The sequence below is a fragment of the Girardinichthys multiradiatus genome, chromosome 5, assembly GCF_021462225.1.
Source record: "Girardinichthys multiradiatus isolate DD_20200921_A chromosome 5, DD_fGirMul_XY1, whole genome shotgun sequence".
NCBI lineage: Eukaryota > Metazoa > Chordata > Actinopteri > Cyprinodontiformes > Goodeidae > Girardinichthys > Girardinichthys multiradiatus.
Window position 1 is genome coordinate 33,699,330 of NC_061798.1, and position 27,361 is coordinate 33,726,690.

At 38.8% G+C, this 27,361-nt stretch overlaps 3 protein-coding genes across 5 annotated transcripts in view; all 3 read right to left on the reverse strand.

The window, feature by feature from the left end:
* Positions 1-1,526: 1,526 nt before the first annotated feature.
* stra6l (STRA6-like) lies at positions 1,527-13,756 on the reverse strand. 2 transcript variants are annotated; one of them, XM_047364575.1, is made up of 19 exons: positions 13,700-13,756; positions 12,653-12,727; positions 12,239-12,320; positions 7,226-7,326; positions 6,945-7,075; positions 6,733-6,853; positions 6,571-6,616; positions 6,272-6,397; positions 5,954-6,027; positions 5,508-5,616; positions 5,240-5,393; positions 4,968-5,043; positions 4,727-4,808; positions 4,290-4,338; positions 3,959-4,076; positions 3,758-3,877; positions 3,147-3,310; positions 2,275-2,418; positions 1,527-2,183 (listed from the first exon to the last, which is right to left on the reverse strand). In XM_047364575.1, the coding sequence occupies exons 2-19, from the start codon at positions 12,676-12,678 to the stop codon at positions 1,954-1,956; spliced, it is 1,953 nt and encodes a 650-aa protein (XP_047220531.1). In that variant the 5' UTR covers positions 12,679-12,727; positions 13,700-13,756; the 3' UTR covers positions 1,527-1,953. The 2 variants fall into 2 exon arrangements, with proteins under 2 accessions (XP_047220531.1, XP_047220532.1); XM_047364576.1 differs by lacking the exon at positions 13,700-13,756 and having other exon boundaries at positions 7,226-7,293; positions 12,653-12,781.
* Positions 13,757-19,482: 5,726 nt separating this feature from the next.
* Positions 19,483-20,703, reverse strand: spink4 (serine peptidase inhibitor, Kazal type 4). Its single transcript, XM_047366426.1, has 4 exons — positions 20,565-20,703; positions 20,211-20,242; positions 20,001-20,113; positions 19,483-19,621 (listed from the first exon to the last, which is right to left on the reverse strand). Exons 1-4 carry the CDS (start codon positions 20,614-20,616, stop codon positions 19,576-19,578), a joined length of 243 nt encoding a protein of 80 aa, XP_047222382.1. The 5' UTR covers positions 20,617-20,703; the 3' UTR covers positions 19,483-19,575.
* Positions 20,704-24,955: 4,252 nt separating this feature from the next.
* Positions 24,956-27,361, reverse strand: part of LOC124868167 (phospholipid-transporting ATPase ABCA1-like) — a 37,291-nt gene continuing 34,885 nt past the window's right edge. For both annotated transcript variants that reach the window (XM_047365032.1, XM_047365031.1), the window contains exon 49: positions 24,956-27,337. In XM_047365032.1, the coding sequence (XP_047220988.1) occupies positions 27,194-27,337 (144 nt within the window). In that variant the 3' untranslated portion in view covers positions 24,956-27,193. The remainder of the gene's footprint in view (positions 27,338-27,361) is intronic.

Genomic DNA, 27,361 nt, shown 5'->3' on the forward strand with positions numbered 1-27,361 from the left:
TAAGGGCAGATAGAATTTAAATAACAACAAACAAAACAGTATATTACACAAAGTTATGTTACTGAGGATATTTAGGAAGACATGACCAAATAAACAAAAAAAAAGTACTGTCATATGAAATGACCAAAGCATTGGTAGTCAACAAAGACTATGGCATAGCAATCTGAATAACAGAAACAATTGTCTATCATTTGAGGTTCAAATTCAACCTTTAGGAGAAAAGAGTCCAGTTTTAGGTTTGTTTTGTAATTAATTTTAGACTCTGGCTGCAGCAGAGCCTAAACTAGACCGTTGCAGAGTATGTTTTTGGGACCGTTAACATGACAAAGTTTGCAGAGCGATTGTTATATGCAGAAGGTAAGGTGTATAACCGTTGACACACAGGTAGGGTGGGGACAGACCAGATAGATTAACATGAACCAATAAATTTTGTGAACAATGAAACCGACTTTCTCAGTTTGGACATATTTATTAAACTATCAAAACAGTTTGTTTTGAGTGGTCTTCAAGATACTGGTTGGTCAAAAACATCAGGACAACTGTGGCTCAGCAGGAAGAGTTGTGGGTTTAATTCCAGCTCCCTCCTGTCACGTGTTGTTGTGCCCCTTGGCAAGCACTTAACCCCAATTTGCCTACCAATCAGCGTTTTGGTGTATGATTGTGTGATTGGGTAAATGTGGCTGTCGTGTGAACTGCTTTCATTGCCTGATATTACCGTTTAACACCGTGGTGTTTGGCAGACAGCCATGTCCTGGTAGGTTTGTAGTTGTGCCATAGTTGTTCAAAGCTTGGCATATTGTTTTATAACCTGTCCCTGCTTAAAACATCCCCCCAGTTTTTTTTTTTATCTGTCTTGTGTATTCCTTGTTGTTAATTATGCTGTTTTTCACTAATATTCTCTAACAAATTAAATGATACATTTAATAGCAGTATTAGTAATTTATCAATTAAGATGACTTCTGAACACAGCTGGCCACATTGGATTTCAGAGTAAAGGGGGCTGTACACCCCACTGGTCAGATTTTTATTTGTAAAACTTTGAAATTAATATATAATTTTATTTTCCATCACAATTATGCATTACTTTGTTTTGGTTTATCCCATAAAATACAGTGAAGTTTTCTTCTGTAAAGTAAGACTGTGATTTCAAGATTGATGGTGAATTCCTGGAAACTATCAGGGAATTTGTTCTGAAGATTACTGCAACTTTACCTTTAAAGAAACCTTCAGAAAATGTTCCCCAAAGAGTTCCGGAAGGTTTACAGTTTATGTAAAGTTATGTATTTTGTAGTTTTAACTATTCTTTTTTTAAAATAGTCTTACACTCTCAAAATTTAGTGATACTTTGAAAAACATTTTGCTTTTCCGTTTTTAAAAAAAAAAATAAAAATTAATGGTTGGTAGTTAGGCTTTGCGATAAGCCTAGCTTTTATCATTCTAGTACTATAAAAATGTCAACAAATAATGCACAACATCTCTCCCACTATGTTACTGAAAGGATTGTTTACGTCAAATGCACAACTTCACACATTTACCAAGATTTTAATATAGTAATCCTGAGAAAAATTATTTAAACATGTTTACAGTTTAAATCCAATATAAACTGTATTTTTACACATTTTTATCTTGACAATTAAGCGACATACTTTCAACAAGTATGAATGCAAACGTACACATGCTAGACAACACGTATAAAATCTCTGAAACGGCACCTCCCACGGTTAATAATTAGAAACCATGTTAGGCTAACTTGTACCTGAGTCACTGTTGTAGTCATGTTAGTTTGTGTTACTGCTGCCTCCACAAAAGCTGAAATAAATTAACAGCTCAAATACAAGGACTGTAGAACACCTGGTTCCCCCTATAAAACTGAATTTGCCACAGTTGTAAGTCATATAACTCCATGCAATTCAAACAGCTTAATAAAGTTCTCATGAGCCACACAGAGTTTTTTCAACAGTCTTCCTCTGCTGTGACAATGAGTTCTGGTACTGCCTGTGGTGCCCATTGCTGGTTCTGCGTTTGTGATGCCATGACCCAAGCCCGAATTTCTGCCTCTGTCTGGGTGGGTGATGACGATGCTGTGGAGAGATGGTGTTTTCTGCATAGGATGAGACGAGGGTTCTTCAGCAAGGTGTAAAGCAGCACCCAGCGTCTTCTTGCCCGGCTGTTCACTGGGGGTGCAGAAAAGCAAATAAGCAAAACAGTAATGAAGTTTAGATTCAAGATACAGGTATTATAAATGACTATAATTTGTAAACACTCTTTTCTAACCTGATTGAGCATTGTCAAATGAGGAGTATGCCGTTCCATTGTGTTTCTCTATACTGTTTGACACCAGAAGCTGGCAGAAACACACCATGACTGGGTTGTTGTGATAATTGTCAGCAAAGATCATCCCTATCCATGTACTGTAGCCTGTGACAAAAAGTTAGATCCACACAGAACTAATGAGAGAGGAGTAAATCCTGAATAATAAATATTCTTTTTATAATAGTTTTGTGTACTTTCTGTGTTAAGGAAAAAATATATAAACATTCTAATAAATAAATAATAATAGGACAATTTTAATAGTTTGATAAAGCTTTTAAAATGTTGTTATCCCCCTTAATTGTTTTATTTTCACACATTTGCCTTTTTGTTTTACCATGTTTTCCCCTCCTTTCTACAACCACTTAAATGATCAAACAACCTATTTTAGAGCATACCTTTCATACAGACGAGTGTAACACAAAGTGCTTTAAGGAGGTTAAAACTAGGTGGCCATACGTTAACAAACATGAGAACATTTAAAAACTCCATATTATAAAGAAATAACAAAATAACCCTAACATATAAGATGATTAGAAAAAAATATTATAAGAAACTACATGTAATCATGTACTTTTGTGAGGAAAAAATGGCAATAAAAAAAAAAAAAAGAAATTGCAAATTCTCGACAGCAAAAAACATAAACATTGAACAAACAAATCCCAAAATTAGCATATTTGTGATAAACCACTCTAACAATAAATAATTACACAATCAAATTGATAATATAAATAACTAATAGCCAAACTGAAAAGATGCATCTTTCATTTGCTATAAAAACATGAAATGCATCTAGAATTAGATTTGACAACTAAACACACTCAAGTTAAACTCACCGGCATCCAGGTTTTCATATCCCCTCTGCATTATGGTTCGGTCGATGCGGGACACCAGCCATGTTCCAACCACAATGCTAAACAGCAGCCGGACTATGCAGGTGCTGATCCCCATCACCACATTGTAGAAAAAGAAGAAGTAGTTGAAGCAGTGGAACGCCTTCCTGGAAAACACAAGCAGACAAATGTGAGATTTTTAGCATATTAGACTTTTATTTTTTTCTCCTAAATTTTGGTAGTAGGTATTAAGTAGGTTTACAGGGGATTACTATTACTGTAGAAGAATACTTCCCATTACTAAGGCAATTAGGGGACAATTCTTTACAAATCTGGTTAGCAAGGATAAAAAATATTTAATCATTTAATTTTATTACAAAAAGTTATGTATGATCTAATGGTGCTTAAGCATTTTCTGTTTAGCATCTACTTATACAGTGAACTAATAATGGGGAAGATTGTGTTTTATGGCTTCAGACAGGTTCACTTCATTGAAGTTTATCTAATCAGTATTTTGCCCTTTGTCAACAACCACTCCCAGTCCTCTGGGTTATTTACTGTTAAATAAAGAATCTTGGTTCAACTTAGTTTAGCTGGTTCTGTAATATACCAACCTGTTGTTAAGAGCAAGAGGTTTCTGCTTATCAGTGGGGGACATTTTGTCCTGAAGAAAGAAGATCTGAACCAGAACTACCTGAAGAATAACCAAGATGACCACCATTCCTATGGTCAGACTGAAAGACAAAAGAGAAAAGCCAAGATCAGTGAGAGGATCCATCAATATACACAAGCAATTATAGAGGAAGTGGTCTTACAGAATGAGTCCCAGGGTTGACAGCATGGTCTGAACTTTTCCATTCAGTATGGGAAGAACCAGTAAGTAGGCAAACAGCAGGGCAAACAGGAAGTAGACAAAATGAACAATCAGGTAGCCTAAAGGGAAATAACAGAGAGATGAACGTTTTCCTTCAGACCACAAGTTCTGTTCCTGATATTTGCAAATTTTTCTTACAAAAAGTAATGTCATTTGTGTACACGTTCTCATCATTTTCATTAATCTAAAACTTTAAAACAAAATATCAAGCCTACATTCACTCCATGATGGAATTGACAGTTGTGTTTGTTTTTAGAAAACTTAAGGCTTACCCCATAATGTAAAAGCTATTTGCCATCCAGAGTATCTTGCAATGGAAGCCTGGGAATTTAAGGTTTGGCATTGTAAGAAGAACAAGCTTTCTAACTCAAACATTCAAACCATGCGCATGCTAAAAAAAAGCCCTGTTCTCACTTTTAATAGTTCAGTTCATGCAAAACTGGTTGGGCTGAGGGACCATATGTTCAAGAAATTTTAATGTAGTAAAGCATGTGAACTGGAACCAAACTCAGTTTTTTTTATCAGACTCAATTGGTCTCAGTTTACATCTGCTCACTGTGGAGCAATGACAAACAAGTTACTGTCTAGCCTATTTGTGTTACACAATTGAAAAAAATAAATGCACTTACTCAGCCTGCTATTCTGATCCTACTTTTTAAAATGGCATTGAATTCCACAGACATCCTGTGTTTATGTCTGTTTTACTCACAACACTGACAGCAGGCTTAGGGTTGTGGAACCTCTCTGGAAGGAAGCTTTTCTGACCTTTCCACAGTCTCTTTAAGTGTTTCCTAAGGCAGAAGGTTATAATGAGAACCACCACAGACTTAGCCAGTAGACCCATTACTTCCCATGACTAAGACTGGGAAAATAGTTTTTTTCCCATGAAAAATAAAAATTATAATAATAATTATATTTTAAATTTATGCTTTAATTTTGTTTCATCTTACCTGTAACATGCCAAGATATGGAAGGTGTAAGCAACAGAGTTGAGACTGGCAAAGATGGTGGTGGCAAGCCAAGACTCTTAAACAAATCAAAACGATCAACACTTTAATTATGTGTGTTTGGCCACTGTGTTCTATCAGTTGTAATACATTTATTTTACAAACCCACAGTACAAATGGTAATAATATTTTAAAAAGTCTCAAAACATTTAAAAAGCCTTTTAATACTACTGATCATAAATGCATTCTTCTAGCATGATAATGGAGGAACTCACTCCTGGCCACGTTGATAAACTCTTCCAACTGCGATACCATATATCCCAAAGTTTGCGTCTGGTTACAAGACATAACAACCTCTTTTAGGGCATTCTTCCAGTCTTCTACTCGATCAAAGGCAACATCACTCAGACTATAGTCTGCTAGCGTCATCTAGAAAAATAGCAGAGAATACATAACAGCAGAAATCACTTGTTAGTGAACTTTATTGCACGATCAACTGAGCATATTGTACGATTCTTTTGATAAAAATATTTTTTTCTGCACCATATATAGCCCTATAAGGGATATAATGGCTGTGCCAATGATCCTGTTTGGAAACTTGAAATAGGGGTCCCATTCGTACACTCGTGTCTGGAACCAGCTGAGGGGTTTACTGAAACACAGAAAATGTCCATGTGTGAATTTGGTATGTGAGATATGCACAACTTTTAATCTGATTGATTTAGGGGTCTAAGTGATTTCTTTAAAGAGTTCACATCTGGGAGACAACTAACAGCTACTGTTGTGCTATTTCTTATCTTGCAAAATCAAATGTTGATGTAAGAAAACCCATCTTAAATTGCTTCATATGTGAAGAAATGAGAAACAGTTTTTAAAACATAAGGTCCTGTCATGTCTGTGAAGTGTGTGTCTCTATAATGTGCTCCTGTTTGTTTGTGTTTGTGTCTGGTAGGGACAAATATATCAAAGTGAAAGATGACGTAATTTACCTGTGTTCAGGTGTTCTAATCAGTAGCTGTTTAACATGGTTTGCCTGGTGCTTATCAACCAGCTCTTCAAGATCCTGGAAACAGATTCAGCATTTTTACGCACAAAATTGTTAGTTGATATTTCAAAATCTAAGATTTCTTGTTAGAACACTGGCCATCGTGGACATACATGAACATAAAAAGAGTAGAAAAAATACGCCCTGTAATCACATCAAATTCTGTCTGATGTAAAATCTGGTATGCTGGGTTTTCTGTTCTCGACAGCAAACGCACAATGTTTAAAGGGCTGATTTTAGATAAGAAACTCATCATGTTGACCTTTGGTTCCAGTTGCAGGCGTATGCGCACATCTTTAACCAGAATGTAAATGAATCGTCCCAAGAGGAAGACGAGTGAAAGGATGCAGGGCCACTGGTAAATTATCTTCTGGTATTTACCCAAAACCTTCAAAATCACACATACAGTCAAGAATTAAACTATGTTTTCATGGAACTGAACATATCTATAAACAACCTGATAACCAGTCATGTTTTGCTGAAATTTCATATAAAGCCCAGGTTAAGCTGGATGTTCATTCGAGACCGCATTGCAGCATATTGGGTTTATTAGCTACCAACCTCTCCCTGGGGACAGGTGACTGTATCCCAGACTGTGATCACAATCCTAGAAACAGCAACATGAACATTAACTGTAATTTACTTGCATATTTGTTTGATGTCAGCATGCTTTACCACTGTACTAAAAACCATATGGTTCTGAACATATACATTAATGTTTACCAGGCTGCAGAGTACAGTATTCCCAGCCCTGCCCCAGCCATTCTGAATGGTGTGGACAGACAGGCAAAAAATGGGAAATAGACCAGACCCACTTCTAAAGCTCCAACAAGGTACACTATTGCTGAGGGTAAGCAGAGAACACTGGGTCAGGGATTTTAATTACATGTTGCATGTACAAGATAGAGACAACACAGAATAAAAGCACAGATTACCTCTGGCCCAGGGTGGGACTGAGAAGGGGATGTAACGCTCAGAAAAAAGCAACAGAACACTGCTTGACACTGCACCAAATGCAAAGCCATAGGACCATCGGTTACTGAGGCTGCCAATTGTATCCAAAGGCCTGCGGCACAATTATGAAAAACAATTATAAATACAAAAGAAGTAATGCAAAGTTGTACCTTGAGTCAAAGACAAACAGAATTGAGTGACAGATAAAATCATGTTACTAAATTATTTTTTACAATGTTCCAAATGTGGCTGTTTGACTTACACCACAATACCGAAACGCCCCTTTAGAAAAGGTAGTCTGTGGTCAATGGCCAGTCTCTGAGCTCGTCTCTGAAGAAATGACAGCACCCCTGTAATCAGAACCTGGCAGACATGATATCAGCTCGGATTATTCAAATTCTTACTTATTGCAACTAATTACTAAGAATATTGCTATAAAAATAAGCTGACAAATTTCAAAGTGAGAGGCTCCTCTGACTTTTCAGAACAGTTGTAAAGGATTGTTTTTATTTTGAATTTCTACAGAATACACTTCACATATTCTCATTTGTTGTTGTTTTGATAGGGTATGTTATGTATGGAGATATTTCTAAAAAGTGAGATAGATGTTTTAAAAGGGGACATCCCAATCCAATGCAAAGTTTCAGATTGGGTCCCAATCCCCATGGTTGGGATACTGTCTGCAATTTAAGATCAGCTGTATAACTGTTTTTGTCATATTGGTTTTAACGGATTTGACCCACATGCAGAAAGCAATTCAGGAGACAAAGTTTTTCGGTGAAGAGTTTACAGGTCCTTCTCAAAATATTAGCATATTGTGATAAAGTTCATTATTTTCTATAATGTAATGATGAAAATTTAACATTCATATATTTTAGATTCATTGCACACTAACTGAAATATTTCAGGTCTTTTATTGTCTTAATATGGATGATTTTGGCATACAGCTCATGAAAACCCAAAATTCCTATCTCACAAAATTAGCATATTTCATCCGACCAAAAAAAGAAAAGTGTTTTTAATACAAAAAACGTCAACCTTCAAATAATCATGTACAGTTATGCACTCAATACTTGGTCGGGAATCCTTTGGCAGAAATGACTGCTTCAATGCGGCGTGGCATGGAGGCAATCAGCCTGTGGCACTGCTGAGGTCTTATGGAGGCCCAGGATGCTTCGATAGCGGCCTTTAGCTCATCCAGAGTGTTGGGTCTTGAGTCTCTCAATGTTCTCTTTACAATATCCCACAGATTCTCTATGGGGTTCAGGTCAGGAGAGTTGGCAGGCCAATTGAGCACAGTGATACCATGGTCAGTAAACCATTTACCAGTGGCTTTGGCACTGTGAGCAGGTGCCAGGTCGTGCTGAAAAATGAAATCTTCATTTCCATAAAGCTTTTCAGCAGATGGAAGCATGAAGTGCTCCAAAATCTCCTGATAGCTAGCTGCATTGACCCTGCCCTTGATAAAACACAGTGGACCAACACCAGCAGCTGACACGGCACCCCGGACCATCACTGACTGTGGGTACTTGACACTGGACTGGTCTTCCTCCAGACTCTGGCACCTTGATTTCTGAATGACATGCAGAATTTGCTTTCATCCGAAAAAAGTACTTTGGACCACTGAGCAACAGTCCAGTGCTGCTTCTCTGTAGCCCAGGTCTTGGGAATGTGGCACCTGTAGCCCATTTCCTGCACACGCCTGTGCACGGTGGCTCTGGATGTTTCTACTCCAGACTCAGTCCACTGCTTCTGCAGGTCCCCCAAGGTCTGGAATCGGCCCTTCTCCACAATCTTCCTCAGGGTCCGGTCACCTCTTCTCGTTGTGCAGCGTTTTCTGCCACACTTTTTCCTTCCCACAGACTTCCCACTGAGGTACCTTGATACAGCACTCTGGGAACAGCCTATTTGTACAGAAATTTCTTTCTGTGTCTTACCCTTTTGCTTGAGGGTGTCAATAGTGGCCTTCTGGACAGCAGTCAGGTCAGCAGTCTTACCCATGATTGGGGTTTTGAGTGATGAACCAGGCTGGGAGTTTTAAAGGCCTCAGGAATCTTTTGCAGGTGTTTAGAGTTAACTCGTTGATTCAGATGATTAGGTTCATAGCTCGTTTAGAGACTCTTTTAATGATATGCTAATTTTGTGAGATAGGAATTTTGGGTTTTCATAAGCTGTATGCCAAAATCATCCGTATTAAGACAATAAAAGACCTGAAATATGTCAGTTAGTGTGCAATGAATCTAAAATATATGAATGTTAAATTTTCATCATGACATTATGGAAAATAATGAACTTTATCACAATATGCTAATATTTTGAGAAGGACCAGTATTTACAGTGTAGTGACGTGGGCAGGGAAAACTGGAACCGGGAAACCAACTGTAAAATAAACAGGATGGTAAGCAGGGAATACTCAGGATCAAAAACTAAAGAATACGACAAGGCAAGGTCAGGTTCTGGTAATCCTGCAAGATAACAAAATTCAAATTACTAAAAGTTCAAGGCAAGAACAAGACAAGGTAATGTGGCTTGAGCTGTACCACAAAGGAACAACACTCTGGCAGTGAGTTGCTGGCAGCCTCCTCCTAATATACTCCTCAGTAGGTAATCAAAGGAATGAACACCTGTCACCTCTATTCCAGGTTCCACGCCATCTAGAGGCTAAGCACAGTAAAGGCACCAAACAAACAGACAAAGCACAGATCCTGACATGTTTGGTGAGATTTTGATCAAACAGGTCTTAATAATCTTCACCAATTTATTGTATTATTGCATATGGCTTTCAAAACGGTATCATAGCACATGCACATTGATTACACTAATAGCCACACTAAAATATGTTATGACCCAAAATTTGTACAGGTCATCACAACAGAGAGGAAATGTGCCAGTTCAAACTGCAGGAGCAAGACTGGAGTTTATGAAATACTGTAGCTTTAAATGTAGAGTCAGATTTACCTTTAGGAATAAATGATAAAGGTTGTGCTTTTCAAGTGCTGCATTGTCAGAACATTATAGCTGTCTTCTTTTCAACCTCATGTTTAAGCAGCATACAGGTCCTTCTCAAAATATTAGCATATTGTGATAAAGTTCATTATTTTCTATAATGTAATGATGAAAATTTAACATTCATATATTTTAGATTCATTGCACACTAACTGAAATATTTCAGGTCTTTTATTGTCTTAATACAGATGATTTTGGCATACAGCTCATGAAAACCCAAAATTCCTATCTCACAAAATTAGCATATTTCATCCAACCAATAAAAGAAAAGTGTTTTTAATACAAAAAACGTCAACCTTCAAATAATCATGTACAGTTATGCACTCAATACTTGGTTGGGAATCCTTTTGCAGAAATGACTGCTTCAATGCGGCGTGGCATGGAAGCAATCAGCCTGTGGCACTGCTGAGGTCTTATGGAGGCCCAGGAGGCTTCGATAGCGACCTTTAGCTCATCCAGAGTGTTGGGTCTTGAGTCTCTCAACGTTCTCTTCACAATATCCCACAGATTCTCTATGGGGTTCAGGTCAGGAGAGTTGGCAGGCCAATTGAGCACAGTGATACCATGGTCAGTAAACCATTTACCAGTGGTTTTGGCACTGTGAGCAGGTGCCAGGTCGTGCTGAAAAATGAAATCTTCATCTCCATAAAGCTTTTCAGCAGATGGAAGCATGAAGTGCTCCAAAATCTCCTGATAGCTAGCTGCATTGACCCTGCCCTTGATAAAACACAGTGGACCAACACCAGCAGCTGACACGGCACCCCAGACCATCACTGACTGTGGGTACTTGACACTGGACTTCTGGCATTTTGGCATTTTCTTCTCCCCAGTCTTCCTCCAGACTCTGGCACATTGATTTCTGAATGACATGCAGAATTTGCTTTCATCCGAAAAAAGTACTTTGGACCACTGAGCAACAGTCCAGTGCTGCTTCTCTGTAGCCCAGGTCTGGGGAATGCGGCACCTGTAGCCCATTTCCTGCACACGCCTGTGCACGGTGGCTCTGGATGTTTCTACTCCATACTCCGTCCACTGCTTCCACAGGTCCCCCAAGGTCTGGAATCGGCCCTTCTCCACAATCTTCCTCAGGGTCCGGTCACCTCTTCTCGTTGTGCAGCGTTTTCTGCCACACTTTTTCCTTCCCACAGACTTCCCACTGAGGTGCCTTGATACAGCACTCTGGGAACAGCCTATTGGTTCAGAAATTTCTTTCTGTGTCTTACCCTCTTGCTTGAGGGTGTCAATAGTGGCCTTCTGGACAGCAGTCAGGTCGGCAGTCTTACCCATGATTGGGGTTTTGAGTGATGAACCAGGCTGGGAGTTTTAAAGGCCTCAGGAATCTTTTGCAGGTGTTTAGAGTTAACTCGTTGATTCAGAGGATTAGGTTCATAGCTCGTTTAGAGACCCTTTTAATGATATGCTAATTTTGTGAGATAGGAATTTTGGGTTTTCATGAGCTGTATGCCAAAATCATCTGTATTAAGACAATAAAAGACCTGAAATATGTCAGTTAGTGTGCAATGAATCTAAAATATATGAATGTTAAATTTTCATCATGACATTATAGAAAATAATTAACTTTATCACAATATGCTAATTTTTTGAGAAGGACCTGTATTAAGACTGTCCTGTAGAAACTCAGATGGGACATATCTGTTGCGGTGTAGAAAAAAGAACCATCAGACCATGTTTTACTGATTAAATGTAATGCTTCTGTACTGAAAATTAATGTTAGTAAGATTTCAGGCATATACATGTATATGCAACTGCTTTTAGACATTTTATTGTAGTGTGAGTGGTACACGGACAAAAAGTCCTGCTTAGGACACCCCTGGTTAAAAAAAATAATTTTCTGTATTCCAAGTTTTTTTTTTTTTTTTTATAAATTCAGTTAGGCTTTGATTATATATCAGCTACATGTGCTCCATCTAAAAATATGTTTTGACTCTTTACATGTTGAGCTGAAATATTTGCCGTAACTTTTGATTGCAGGCTCCTCCCACCTAAATAACACTGGTTATTTGGGTTAAACAAGCAACGAAAACATTTGGTCAGAAATTTATGATAGCCTTAAATAAATTTGTTTTTTTTTTTACATAAAGGGAAAACAGTGGTGTTAACAAAATGCCATAGCTATTTACAACAAATTAATTTATTAAAAAATATATATTTTGCTCAACTTTATGGAAAATCATGAGATTTTTTGTAAGTTTTTGTTTTGCTGTTTCATTTTTTTATGTACTGTAGATAAAATAAACAGATAACCTACTGCTGGAATAAGGGAAAGATGCAGGAAAAGGTCCATTGAGATTTTATTTGAACAGATCTCCACTGTAGAGGCGCCAGGAAGTCTGTAAGAATATGAACATGAAGTAGCATAATGCATTATAACTGATGTAACATTATGCTAAAATAAATATGTTGGACTCGAACAGAACTGATCCAGGCTTACTACAAGAAGTGGAACTGATCATAGATCAAAGGTTAAAGAGACATTAAAATACCTTATTTCTTACATAATGCACATAATCATTGTTTAAAGCTAGGAATTGGTTAAACAAATGCAGGTCCACTTTTGTGAAACCCAAGTTTAAAAAGCAGAAATCAAATAAGAGCTGATCGTGAAAACGTAAAAATCGTTCATAAAACTCTGGTAGTCTCTGAACTAGATGTCAGTACTCACACATGTTCCTCTGTGTTTCTTATCATCCTTGATAAGGCAGCTCATTGAAATCGAGAAATCCTTGTTTCTGCTCAACTGTATAGAGAAGGGAAGTGACTGGGGATTGAAACCGCATCTCAATTTCCTGGTGTCAACCACGTGACTTATCTGACCTTTGATCTTAGAATCCAGTTTTTTTTTATGTACCATCTGTGCTTTCACTTGCCGAATTGTTTGCTGACACATTCCGATTCTGTCCACATATCGTTCTCTTCTGACACACACACAGGTGATATTGACCTTGGTGTTACTCAGTATGAGGAATGTAAACAGTGAGCTCAGCCACTGAGATAAACAGCAAATTATTCACCAGCTGCTTTCCCTTAAGAGAAGATCAATACTCGGGACTTCATTACAGAAAGGTTTTAAGTAATAATGTTCCGAAATTGAAGCTGGTTTTATGTTTCAGGTTAAATTACAAAAACAGATTTTTTAAATACAGTGGCTTTTGAAGGTATCCTTACCCTACTTTCTGTCCTATTAGAACCACAAACTTTATAGTATTTCTTTGGGATTTTATGTGATAAACTAACACAAAGTAGTGCATGATTGTGAAGGAAACGGATGTACGATTTCCAAAATGTATTACAAGTAAAAATCTTTAATACCTCTAAATAAAATCCAATGCAACCAACACCCTTCAAGTCACCTAATTAATGTCTAGAATTAGAGGTTAAAAAACCCTAAAGATTTGATCAAAAGCATGAGTGAACAAACAGCACCATGGAGACTAAATGACGCAAATTGGGTTAAGGTTCTGGAAAAGGTTAAAGCCAAATTAGGTTATAAAACAATATTCAAAGCTTTAAACATCAGAGAGCACTGCTCAGTCCATCATCTGGAAGTCATAAGAGTATGGTACAACTACAAATAGCAAGACATGGCCATCCACCTTAACGGACAAGCCAAGCAAAGAAAGTATTGTTGGGACCCACAGCCATGGAAACAACATTAAAACTCTGGTACAAACTTTTCTGGAACTTTCAAAATAAATTGCATTTAACTGACTTCCAGCAACTGAGGAAAGGGGGGTAGCAGCGGACTTCCCATGATGTCACTGGCTGTATAAAAGCAACCCCTTTCCAATGGTCTGATCTCTTTCCACTGCTCCTCCGCGGGACCAGGATAGGGGAGGCCCAGCACGCTAATGTCTTTTTGCTGGCAAACAGACATAAACTCTGAAATACTGTATGTGTATCCGGTATTTTTATTAATGAACGGGGAAATTAAGGTGTAAGCATTGCTTACTTTCTCTCTGAGGCCTGCAGAAGCAAACTGTCCCTGAGAAGTTCCCTACAGAGACACGGTCACTACAAAGCCGAGCGGAGCGGTTTTCCCTGCCTGAGAGAAGGACAACAGGAGCCGCATCACCGTGGTTACGGTAACGTGCAGTGTGGCTGGCGGACACAACGAGCCGTCTTTCATCCACAGCTACGGAGGTTAGCTGAAAGCTAACCGTTTGTTGACTGTGGACGTTTCTTCAAACTTCATCGTCGCCCGGACAACTCCTCAACACGTTCATAAGAGGTTAGGTTTGGGCAGAATAACATAGAAGTGATTTAGATTGAAATGATCTAAATGTTTTTCATTTTATGAAGTTTGGTTTTGTTTGTGTTGAACTCAGCTATCTTGGTGCTAGCGGCTATCTGCAACACACATGTTCAGTTTTGTGTTTTTTGTCTGTTTTTAAAGTTAAGACAAACTTTATTTAAAGGGTGATTTTAAACAAAGAAGATCGGCCATAACGCGCCGTCCGCGCTCATGCATTTTAACCATTTTATTGACGGTATCTTTAAAGGTGTGTGTTTGATTCTAGTGCTAAGCTATCAGCCTCCTTTGTTAGCTTCAACTGCTAACAGGTAAGGACAGTGATTGCTGCCAAATAATATTTACCCAGAAAGGTTTAGTTTCAATCCAGTAAATAATGTGTCCCTAACATCATTTTACTAAATTTGATAACTAAGTAAACACCATTTGAGACCAAGATGGCGCCAACGATGGCAGCCTCGGAGCTTTGCTCTCTCTTTGTTTTTGTATTTTGTGTGTTTTTATGTTTTTCGAGCCACAGTACTGTGGTCTCGGGCCACAATCCTGTGTTCTCATTCAGTAGAGAGGAACGTCTCCACATCAGAGAGTCCTCTCTTGGGATTTTTTTACCATCTTTCATTGATCCGAGGTTCACTGAGCTCCTGGCAAGCGGAGCTGCGGCACTATACGGGATTCTGTGCCGAAAGCGTCGGAGGGGAAACCGTGCTGGCGCGCTGGTAAAGCTCCGCCAAAGAGGACTTCGCACACCACTGCCTTCAATCCACCTGGCAAATGTCCGCTCTCTAAACAACAAGATGGACGAGCTGCTTCTTCTCACCGGTAAAAACACGGACCTCCGCGGATCAGTGGTTCTCTGCTTCACTGAGACATGGCTGAGTGAAAACATCCCGGACCGCGCACTGCTGTTGCCGGACTTCCAGCTGTTCAGAGCGGATCGCACCACGGAGCTATCGGGGAAGAGGCGAGGAGGCGGAATCTGCTTTTATAGAAATTAAGATTGGTGCAGAGACATAAAAGTGCTGGGAAAAACATGTAGTCCAGATCTGGAGTCATTTTCCATAATCTGTAAACTGTTTTATTCACCGAGAGTTTTCCTCGTTTATAATAATTGACTCATATTTTCCACCGGCTGCACTTCTGTCGCTGAAAAACATCTTGCTGAGCTGATTACAAACGTGGAGAAAAAATACACAACCTCTTTCATCACAATACTGGGAGATTTTAACAGAGCAAACCTCTCCCATGAACTCCCCAAATACAGACAGCATATTAAGTGTCCCACCAGAGACAAAAACACCATTGTTACACAGCTTTAAAGGACTATTATGCTGTTACCAGGGCTGCTCTGGGTTTTTCAGATCATTATCTAATCCATCTCATCCCAACCTACAGACAGAGACTAAGAGCTTCCAAACCCAAGGCTCACACTGTTAAGAAGTGGACTGAGGAATCAAAGCAGATGCTACAGGCCTGCTTTGAATGCACAGACTGGACTGTTTTTGAAACCTCAGCCACTGACTTAAACCAACTAACTGATGTGGTGACATCATACATCAGTTTATTTGAGGTCTTGTGTGTGCAGACCAAGACCTTCTGCACCTTTGGGAATAATAAGCCATGGTTTACTCCACAACTCAGGAATCTGCGCAGGGAAAAGGAAGAAGCTCACAGCAGTGGAGATTGGGCGCGGTACAGGCAGGCCAGGAACAGACTAACAAAAGAGATCAAAGCAGCCAAGAGAAGCTGAAGAACAGCCTTTCTACTGGTGACACTTCAGCTGTATGGACCAGTCTGAGAAACCTGAGTGCCTATAGGAGCCCCCCCACCCATCCTGAACAGAGTCATCTCCTGGCCAACCATCTGAATGGCTTCTACTGCAGATATGACAAGAAGCCATTTACACCTAAAATCATCCCCTCCACATCCCATTCAGGAACAAATTTGACCCGTAAAACAACCAACCCCCCACCATCAGATCCTCTGCCTGCACTAAAGATCTCCGAGGAAGATGTAAATAGGCTCTTTCAGCGCAAGAAAACAAAGAAAGACATCACAGGCCCCCTGCTGGACCCCCTGCAGTTTGCTTACCGAGCAAACAGGTCGGCAGATGATGCTGTTAACTTAGGTCTACACTTAATCCTGCAACACCTCGACCACCCAGGGACATACGCCAGGATCCTCTTTGTAGACTTCAGCTCGGCCTTCAACACCATCATACCAGACATCCTCCACCAGAAGCTCAACGTCCCAGCCTCCACCTGTCAGTGGATCAACAGCTTCCTGACAGACCGACAGCAGCAGGTGAGACTGGGGAGCATCTTCTCCCGAACCAGATCAATAAGCACTGGTTACCCCCAGGGGTGTGTTCTATCCCCACTCCTTTTCTCTCTGTACACAAATGACTGCACCTCATCGGACTCGTCCGTGAAACTCCTGAAGTTTGCAGACGACACCACTGTCATTGGATTGATCCAGGACGGTGAGTCTGCATACAGACAGCAGGCGGATCGGCTGGTACACTGGTGCAGTCAGAACTACCTTGAACTCAACCCACTCAAGAGTATGGAAATGGTGGTGGACTTTCGGAGAACACCACCCCCATACACCCCCCTGACCATCCTCAACAACACTGTATCGGCCGTGGACCACTTCAGGTTCTTAGGAACCACCATCTCTGAGGACCTGAGATGGTCTTCACACATAGACACTGTTCAAAAGAAGGCCCAGCAGAGACTGTACTTCCTGAGGCAACTCAAGAAGTTCAACCTTCCACAGGAGCTGCTGGTCATCTTCTACACTGCCATCATTCAATCTGTCCTGTCTTCATCCATCTCAGTGTGGTTTGGCTCATCCACAAAATAGGACAGGTGCAGACTGCAACAAATAATCAGGAATGCAGAGAGAATAATCAGAGCTGACCTTCCCTCCATCCAGGACTTATACAGGTCTAGGGTCAAGAAAAGAGCTGCTAAAATCTCTGCAGACCCCACACACCCTGCACATAAACTGTTCAGAGTTTTACCTTCAGGCCGCCGCTACAGAGCACTGTTTACTAAAACCAGCCGCCACAGAGACAGTTTCTTCCCCCAGGCTGTTTCTCTGATGAACATTTAATAAAGTACAAAACAACAGCATACAGATGTTGCAAATGCACCTTTTCTATTAGATATGTGTATATTGTATATTGTAAATTGTAAATTTGTATATTCTGTAATGCAAAAACAGAACAAAAGAGCAAAGTGTACCGGAGTCAAATTCCTTGTTTGTATGTACGAACTTGGCAATAAAGCTGATTCTGATTCTGATTAAGCCCCATTTCTCCAGGCAGATTTGGTTCTTTTCCAAAATATTTCCTTAAATATTTTACCATTTCCCTTAATAATATTTCGTTAAATATTATTTTAATAAATAAAGGCAGCTAATGAGACCCCGTTGAGAATTAATCATCCAGAAGGTTGGTTTTATTCAGCAGATCATTCTTAAAACATTATTTTATTAAAATAATATTTTATCTGATCTTGCAGTGTGAATGGTTGCCTAAGTTAGTTTCAAGACTAACTTAACTTCATTTCCAGATCCTTCAAGATAATCCTTGGTGCTCAAACATAAACATTGCATGGTAATGTTGCATCACTTTTTTGGTCATGGTTTTCAACCATCTTTAATCAACTTGTTTATATTGTACATAGTCCATTAATCTTCCCTATTCTTTAATTTTGCTTGGTAGTTAGTTGGATTGTTTTAGCATAGTAAAGGGTTTGTTGATTGAAATATGTTTAACTTTGAGTTGACTTATTTTTGTTAATAAATTCTTGTATTTTAAGAAATTGTGTGAATTCATTCCATGTATGTGCAGAGTTTATGCTGTTCAATAATGTCAGAGCTCGTCTCACACCTTTCTATTTTGTCCTAATACCATCGCCTTACTGGGCTGGTATTCACAGGACAACCCTTAACAGACCGAAATATTATTTGATAAAATATTAAAATATTAATATTAAATAATATTCTCAGATTAATAATCCTAACAATATTAATCAGAGAAGAAGATCAGAGAAGGGCAGCTCCTGCCCACTTGCCTTTGGTAGACTGGCAGGAAAAAAAGTCATTGTTCAAAGTAGTCATAAGCAATGATTTTCCCAATTTTCCACAGAAAACATGAGGATAAAGATGCTCTAATCCAATGACACCAAAATGGAACATAATGGCTATGTGCAATACTCCATGTAAAGTGGAAAACAAACACTGCACATTACCCTAAAAACCACCATGAAACATAGTGGTGGCAGCATTATGTTGTGGGATGCTTTTCTTTTAGCAGGGAAAGGGAAGCTGGTTGAAGTTGATGGAATGATAGATGGATCCTGGAATATAACCAGCCAAAGGGTGCAAAACACTTATCAATCATTTTCTACCGCTTATTCCATAGTGGGTCACAGGGAGCTGGTGCCTATCTCCAGCAGTCAATGGGCAAGAGGCGGGGTACACCCTGGACAGGTCACCAGTCCATCACAGGGCAACACACAAACAACCATGCACACACTCATTCATACACCTAAGGGCAATTTAGAGTTACCAATTAACCTAACAGGCATGTCTTTGGACTGTGGGAGGAAGCCAGAGTACCCGGTGAGAACCCATGCATGCACGGGGAGAACACACAAACTCCACGCAGAAAGACCCCAGGCCGGGAATCAAACCCAGGACCTTCTTGCTGCAAGGCAACAGTGCTACCAACTGCACCACCATGCAATCATTCAATCAACTTTTATTAAACAGGCTTAGGTCCATAATTGCACAAAAAAAGAAAACACAATTCATAAAACCATAATTAAAAATGAGTTGGTTTAGATCAAAACATATTCATGTCTTAGAATGGGCCAATTACAGTCAGGACAAAAAACCCATTTGCGAAGAAGTATAGGCTGCAATACCTGCAAAATGAATTTGAGTCAAACATTTTAGATTTTTATTCATAAACAATTTTGAAAGCTGTGCATCATTTTCCTTCTGCTTCACAATCATGTGGTGCTTTGTGTTGGAATATCTAAAATTCAATCAATGGTTGCAACTCGGCTAAATGTCAAAGTGTTTAATAGATATAAACACTTTTGCAAGGCAGTATTCATTTGTCATTCTGACATCAGTTTTATCGAACTTATATGCCTCTTTACCATCACCTATGAACCTAGTCTACAACAACTATAGTTGCTTAATGTGGATGAAATAATCAGAAGCCCACAGGTTGTTCAAACTTAGACTTTATTGCAAATGTGGCAATATGAATGTTATCTTTCCGTTTTGCCTCCTGGTGTTGACTTAATCAGCTGTATAGGTCAGCAGCCTCCCTCCTTGACGATCATAATGTTCGTTTTGGTTTCTCTGAGGAGAAAATTGTGACATAAAATAGCAGTGATTCACTCTGTTGGCTGAGACTTAGATCTTTAGAGCAATGTAGGTCAAAAGAGAAAACAAGGCAAGTAATTCTTCTGAGAAATAAGAAGTTACTTTTCGTAAACTAAAAATGTGTGATGGGTTCTAAAAAGATTTGTTAAGGCAGGATAGGAATTCGTTTTTTCCTATTCCTGTCAATGACTGATTTACACTTATTTAGCTATATTTTTAAAGAGAACAGCTTTTAAATGTTACATTGTTTGACCACCAGGGGGCGACTAAAGCATTTTATTTTCCAAACAATGACTTTGGGTGACTTAAATGGATGTGTGAAGGCCAGGAGCGTGGAGCAGCTGTGTGGACTCACTGTCTCTTGACGCAGAGGGCACAGTCATTGGCATAAGTGTTTCCATCGCTGCCACACACAGGGGCAAAGTTCATCGGGCAAGCTACGACCTCAACCACATTAGGACATGAAGGCTGTCAGATACATGAAAAATACAAAATTATATAAAATTCTGCTCAATTGTAGTAATTTTTACACATCAAAGAGATAAATACTGAATTCTAAAATCACCTTTCTCATGAATCCAGACTTGCCTGTAGCATCTTTAGGAAAAAAGAAAGTGTATTTTCATATGATCCAAATTATGGCTTTAGATGATTAAACTCCTTTTAGCTCAGTAAGAAATAAGCTCTAATGTGTCTTTTATACATAAGAAAAGGGAATTTAGATTACTCTGTCTTTTTTTATTGTAGCATTTTACCTTAATGTAGCAATCGATATCAAGCTAGCTTTGTCAAAGTAGGTCTTATTGTAAACAGAGATGCAATAGTTAAAACGGTTCTTTGTAAAGAAACTTTGACTACTTAAAATAAATACCTTCCATAACAATTTTCTACTGAGAAAATTTCACTTTAACTTTTTTACCTGCTGCGACACAGATGAACAGAAGTCCCAGTATAACAACTCTCCCAGTCATGGTGTTGGTGGCTTAATAATTCACAATGGATGGAAACTTCTGTCTTTACTGCTTATTTGTGTGCAAAAGGCGTGCACTTGTGGGAGCTTTGCACCTGTGTGCACAGCCTTGTAACAGTAATCATCACACATTACACACATAAAGAGGTAGTTTGTTAATCATTACCCAAAAACAGGTGCTGATAGCAATCCAAGTCATCCACACATACAAAGAAAACCACTCATATCCATAAATTATGTTGAAGTGAAATGACACAGGAAAAAAGCACTTGAAGAAAATGAGGTTCAAAAAGACATGGGATGCAATGTACATAGCTTAAAGCTGTCTGTATTTAGAAATCTTGGTCTCTATTAGTGCCACACAGCTCTCTCAATTGTTTTCAATTGATTTTTTGCAAACCATGGGGATGGATTTGGTTAAGGATGTAATTTAAAAAAATGTTTTGCTCCAATAAGCTCTACAAGAACCAGGGCGGACTGGTGAGAAGACGTGGCCCTGGAGTTCCTGACAGACTGGCCCACTTTCAACTGCTGGGTTGAAATTTTTATGAAATATCTCGAATTATAAATATATATACTCACACAGAGTTCTAATGTGATGATTTTTACTCTCAGATGGCCAATAAAATTTACAGCAACAATACAAATGTATACATATTTACCCTAAAAGGTCAACTATAACACACCCACAGAGTTTCTTGTCTTTCAACAAAATATCTTCTAAACTTAACTTGAACCTGACAAAATAGAGGGGAAGAAAAACTGGAAAGCTGCTATATTTGTACACCTACATTTTTCACTGTATGTGTAACTTCTGCAGCAACTGAATCTGTTCTGCTCCACCATCTACTCTTCTCACTCTCCAACATCTTTAGTATACAGGTCCTTCTCAAAATATTAGCATATTGTGTTAAAGTTCATTATTTTCCATAATGTCATGATAAAAATTTAATATTCATATATTTTAGATTCATTGCACACTAACTGAAATATTTCAGGTCTTTTATTGTCTTAATACGGATGATTTTGGCATACAGCTCATGAAAACCCAAAATTCCTATCTCACAAAATTAGCATATCATTCAAAGGGTCTCTAAACGAGCTATGAACCTAATCATCTGAATCAACGAGTTAACTCTAAACACCTGCAAAAGATTCCTGAGGCCTTTAAAACTCCCAGCCTGGTTCATCACTCAAAACCCCAATCATGGGTAAGACTGCCGACCTGACTGCTGTCCAGAAGGCCACTATTGACACCCTCAACCAAGAGGGTAAGACACAGAAAGAAATTTCTGAACCAATAGGCTGTTCCCAGAGTGCTGTATCAAGGCACCTCAATGGGAAGTCTGTGGGAAGGAAAAAGTGTGGCAGAAAACGCTGCACAACGAGAAGAGGTGACCGGACCTTGAGGAAGATTGTGGAGATGGGCCGATTCCAGACCTTGGGGGACCTGCGGAAGCAGTGGACTGAGTCTGGAGTAGAAACATCCAGAGCCACCGTGCACAGGCGTGTGCAGGAAATGGGCTACAGGTGCCACATTCCCCAGGTCAAGCCACTTTTGAACCAGAAACAGCAGCAGAAGCGCCTGACCTGGGCTACAGAGAAGCAGCACTGGACTGTTGCTCAATGGTCCAAAGTACTTTTTTCGGATGAAAGCAAATTCTGCATGTCATTCGGAAATCAAGGTGCCAGAGTCTGGAGGAAGACTGGGGAGAAGGAAATGCCAAAATGCCAGAAGTCCAGTGTCAAGTACCCACAGTCAGTGATGGTCTGGGGTGCCGTGTCAGCTACTGGTGTTGGTCCACTGTGTTTTATCAAGGGCAGGGTCAATGCCGCTAGCTATCAGGAGATTTTGGAGCACTTCATGCTTCCATCTGCTGAAAAGCTTTATGGAGATGAAGATTTCATTTTTCAGCACGACCTGGCACCTGCTCACAGTGCCAAAACCACTGGTAAATGGTTTACTGACCATGGTATCACTGTGCTCAATTGGCCTGCCAACTCTCCTGACCTGAACCCTATAGAGAAACTGTGGGATATTGTGAAGAGAACGTTGAGAGACTCAAGACCCAACACTCTGGATGAGCTAAAGGCCGCTATCGAAGCATCCTGGGCCTCCATAAGACCTCAGCAGTGCCACAGGCTGATTGCCTCCATGCCACGCCGCATTGAAGCAGTCATTTCTGCAAAAGGATTCCCGACCAAGTATTGAGTGCAGAACTGTACATGATTATTAGTTGACGTCTTTGTATTAAAACACTTTTCTTTTATTGGTCAGATGAAATATGCTAATTTTGTGAGATAGGAATTTTGGGTTTTTATGAGCTGTATGCCAAAATCATCCGTATTAAGACAATAAAAGACCTGAAATATTTCAGTTAGTGTGCAATGAATCTAAAATATATGAATGTTAAATTTTCATCATTACATTATGGAAAATAATGAACTTTATCACAATATGCTAATATTTTGAGAAGGACCTGTATTTGGCTTTCAGAGGTGGATAGAGTACAAAAATACTGTACTCAAGTAAAGGTAAAGTTACTGTGATAAAACTTTACTTAAATACAAAGTTACCAGAGTAAAATGTTACTCAAATAAAAGTAAAAAAATACTTTAGTTAAAAGTCACTTAGTTACTCGTGCTTTTCATAAAGGGAAAGAGGAGACATTGGTCTCAATCTGTTTTTAATTATCACAAGTACCAGATAAAACTGATATTGTTTACATTTATTGTTAAAATATTATTTAACATGTTACATGGCCATAGTCTTGAACATAAACCAGAAGCTGTGCTGTAATTGACTCCTACCTGCAGGAATGAGATTTAGATTTGAGGACTATTTTTAGTTTTAGATCCTAACAAGCATGGTAAGCACCACTGTCCAAACAAAATGAACATAGTTTCTTACTAATCTCTAAAACCTTTTTTTTTTTACTTACCTCCAATGCATAGGTTGGATGTTGAGTTTTTGACAATAGTTCCATCTCTTTAGTCAAACTAAGCTTACACTTTATAATGAAGCTGTTGCCTTTGTTGTACTTTAGTTAAACTGGCCCCTGAAGTATGGCCATGGATTTTCTTCTTTTTCTTTGAGGTCAACTTCAGCTGTTCTTACACTATCGTTCAGTTGATGTGCCTCCATATTGGGATCTGATTACTAACCTGGTCAATGGCGTTGCTTCCAGTTTTTTGCAGTGCCCAACAGACATCACTCTAGTACTTTATTTTTCAGTTTAATATAAATTTTTACTCACTAACGGATGGAATTTCAAATGTAGCAACGTTTAATACTTAAATCGAAACTGTAAATGTTCAGCTTTTGTAAATGTCTTTTAAAAAAGTGCAAAATACAGACAAATTATACTTAAATACAGTAACGCAAATAAATGTAATTCGTTACTTTCCATCCCTCCTGGCTTTAGTAGCCTACATGTGTAGTACAAGTCAGAAATGTTTAATATGTTGCTGCTCACTGAGCTTCATCCCGCCGGTGTTATGATGAAAAGCGCATGCATGCCGAGATTTGCAGGCCCTGGCACGGGAGCGCGCATCGCTCAGTAGCCTACATTCGCAAATTGATGATGAAAAAGGATCAAAATATGACCCATGGAGCTACGTTTAAATATGTTAGTAATATTTACAACTTTCTTATATACCCACGTCCTGAAAAAGTGCTGTTGGTTGTCCGATCAATTCAAGAAATTACGGTTTTCACACCTTTTATCTGAACACGTTTGCCTCAAATGTTTTAAAGTAGTGTCTCAAGAATAAGCTCTCCTCAGTGGGTAATTACAGCATAATGGTTAAGGCAATGTGTCACATCTAAACTTTTTAAAGTAGCGGTTGTACGCTAATTTGGGTAATATGAGTGCAAACAGTCTATAACCCAAGTAGTGCATTTACGTCCATTGTTGATGCAAAAGTGCAGAATTTGGTTTTGTGTATAAATTCTGTGGGGTCGTGATAACTCACAGCACTGCAGGTTTATAAATAAACATTTATTGCACTTAAGTATTTGGACTTTGACAGAAGAAGGGGTGTGTTATTTACTATTATACATTTTAAAGACACCATGTTGGAGCACTAAAAACTCAACTCATAAACAAATTAAACAATATAAAGAATGTGTAAAATGCGAACATATGTGACATTCTGCTTTATTAAACATCATTTATGGAATGTTTTTTGTATTTCTTTGTATGTGGGGTTTACATGAGCTGTTGCAGACATGAACTTTGAATTTCATATCAATATCCCCATTAAAATATATCTAAGAAAAATGTTGCTGTAAGTGAATAAAAAGAAATAAAAGAAAAATAATACAATCAGGAGCCATGTTTTGTCAAAACATATGATTTTTTTTTTTATTAATGTAAAGAATAGCTATTCACAATGGGTAACAGACTCAAACAGCTGTAATACTTAAAAATGTAAACAAAGAATAATATTGAGAAAGAAAAGAGAAAAGTCACCTCTCGTTCAGTCCTACATTTCTCACTTTGTCACAACTATTTCTGCTTTTCACCTTCTTCACTTATTTTAATTACATTTCTCTTAAATACACAAGCCTTTGTTCTCTAATTCAAGTTACATTTCACTGCTGTGGGGTAGCTTTGTTTGTCGTGTCTGTTTTCCAGTGCAGAGATTTGTTTTAACATCTCTTTGACAAAATGGAAACAAAGGGCTGCTAAGCCCCTAAAGTGCTCAAATTCTTTAAAAATGAAGGGTTTTGAGGAAGAAATCCTCAGTTTATAGTTAGCAGATCCCAGAGATAATTGACACCCCTTACAAGATTTTGCACAAAACAGAGCACCTGTAATGACAATCTGCCATCGGTTTAAATCCTAGATGATTAATTTTTTGGACAATAAAGTATGAAAAGCATAATTTTAATTGGTCCTCTTGTTCACTCTGGCGGATTTAGTAGCTGTTAAAAACAATTGTCTCATCCTTTGTTGCAGATAATAGATGTGGACAGTCTTTGGCAAATTCTCCACAGTATGAATGTAGTTTGCAGTCTAGTTAAGAAAGGAGAGTACACACTTTGTACAATAACCTCAGCTGATAACAGAAAGAGGAGTATATTTCTAACTGAGCTGATGGATGAACTTTATGAAACACTTATCTCCTTTTGCTGGTTGGTCATCAATAAAAGCTCAGCTTTGTTTGGCACAATTATAGTTAGTTCACCCCAGTGTTAACATCCCAAAATTGCAAATGTACATATTATCCTTGCAGCACTGGCTCAGATCTGAAGTGCTCCCATCGTGTCCTTTCAAAGGCCATAACCAAAACATTTACGTATTTCAGCTCAGGCTTCTTTCTGCAAACGCAGATCAAAAGATCACACAAACAGAGCTGCTGACACTCCAGGGTGTGGCCTTGAAAAACCCATGCAAAATACAGTATACTTCCATGTTATTTTAAAACAACAAACACAAACAGATTAAGAATTCCTAAATCCTCCTATATTCTTCCGGATTAGCCTTTGTTTTGAAGAGGGCAGGATAAGTAGAGCCAGAAGAGCAGAATGCACATCTTAACCAGACATAAGGGAGCAACTATTTATTTTTTTGTTTTAATTCTGACAGTGAAGGACGACAGTTAAAAAACAGCACATTATTTCACAATAACCAATAATAAAACTATTTTCTATGTGCTTTGTTGCATGTTGGTATTGGTCTTTTACATTCCTTGGCAGCCTACATACATTGTTGTTTTTAAAGGAGTGCTCAAGCTTGACTCCACCAGAATAGGCACTGTGCTGAACAATGTTAAGGACACCAAGAACACCAAATACAAAAAAAAACCCAAAAAAAAAACATTATGGTTAGCCGTCTGAATTATTAAACAACCAGGAGAAACAACTTAAGCATGCTTGCCTAAAAGGAATTTGTTTTAGATAAGCAAAAATTACCACACAGATGATTGCACATTTGAGACTGAAATGGGGTTTTATTTTTAAAACCACCTCTTGCATTATAAAACCACTGCGCTGGATAACAAATAGAAGTTGAGAAAGGTTTGACCTTGAATAAAAATGAGTCAGTCCATCTATAAACAGCTGGCAGTGAATGATTCGAAGTCATAAACTCCGCAGTCACGTACAGGCAGTCCCGCAGACTGCGGCTCTGTACTCTGAGGAATGGGGATGAAAACCTCCAGATTTTACCTTGTGTTATCCCCTGAAGTTGGTTGTCCAAGAATTCAGTAAACCAGACTTTTCAGTCAAACGGAGAATTCAAATCCTGCCGTCGCCTCAAGCGTCTTCTTTCTTCCAGTCCGTGAAGAGGAGAAGCACCAGTCTCCTGCCTCTACACAGCTATCTTCTAATCTTAAATATATATTTGTTACTTGCATTGATTTGCATTGAGTTTTCATCATTTCAATGTCTGTCAAAAAGCCTGCTGTCATTGCCTCCATCTGAGGCTGTGCGATGAAGCGCAGGTCCACTGAAAATGATTACAATTAAAAAAGACTAAAAAGTAGAAATGAAAAAAATGACCATAGTTCATCTCCCCCACAAGTTAGTGGTCCATGTTTTTCATTTGGAGGGTGAAGCGTAGTTTGGGCAATCAGACACAGCTTTCTCTTGTCTTGTTGTCCATGAGGAAAGAGTTTAATTGGGGAATTTCCACCACAACTGCATCTCGCTTGCTCAGGTGGATGTCTTTCAAATGGTCCTCGTCACTTTGGTCCTTGGCGAAATTAACAAACACCTGAAGGAGAGGAGAAGAAAAGAA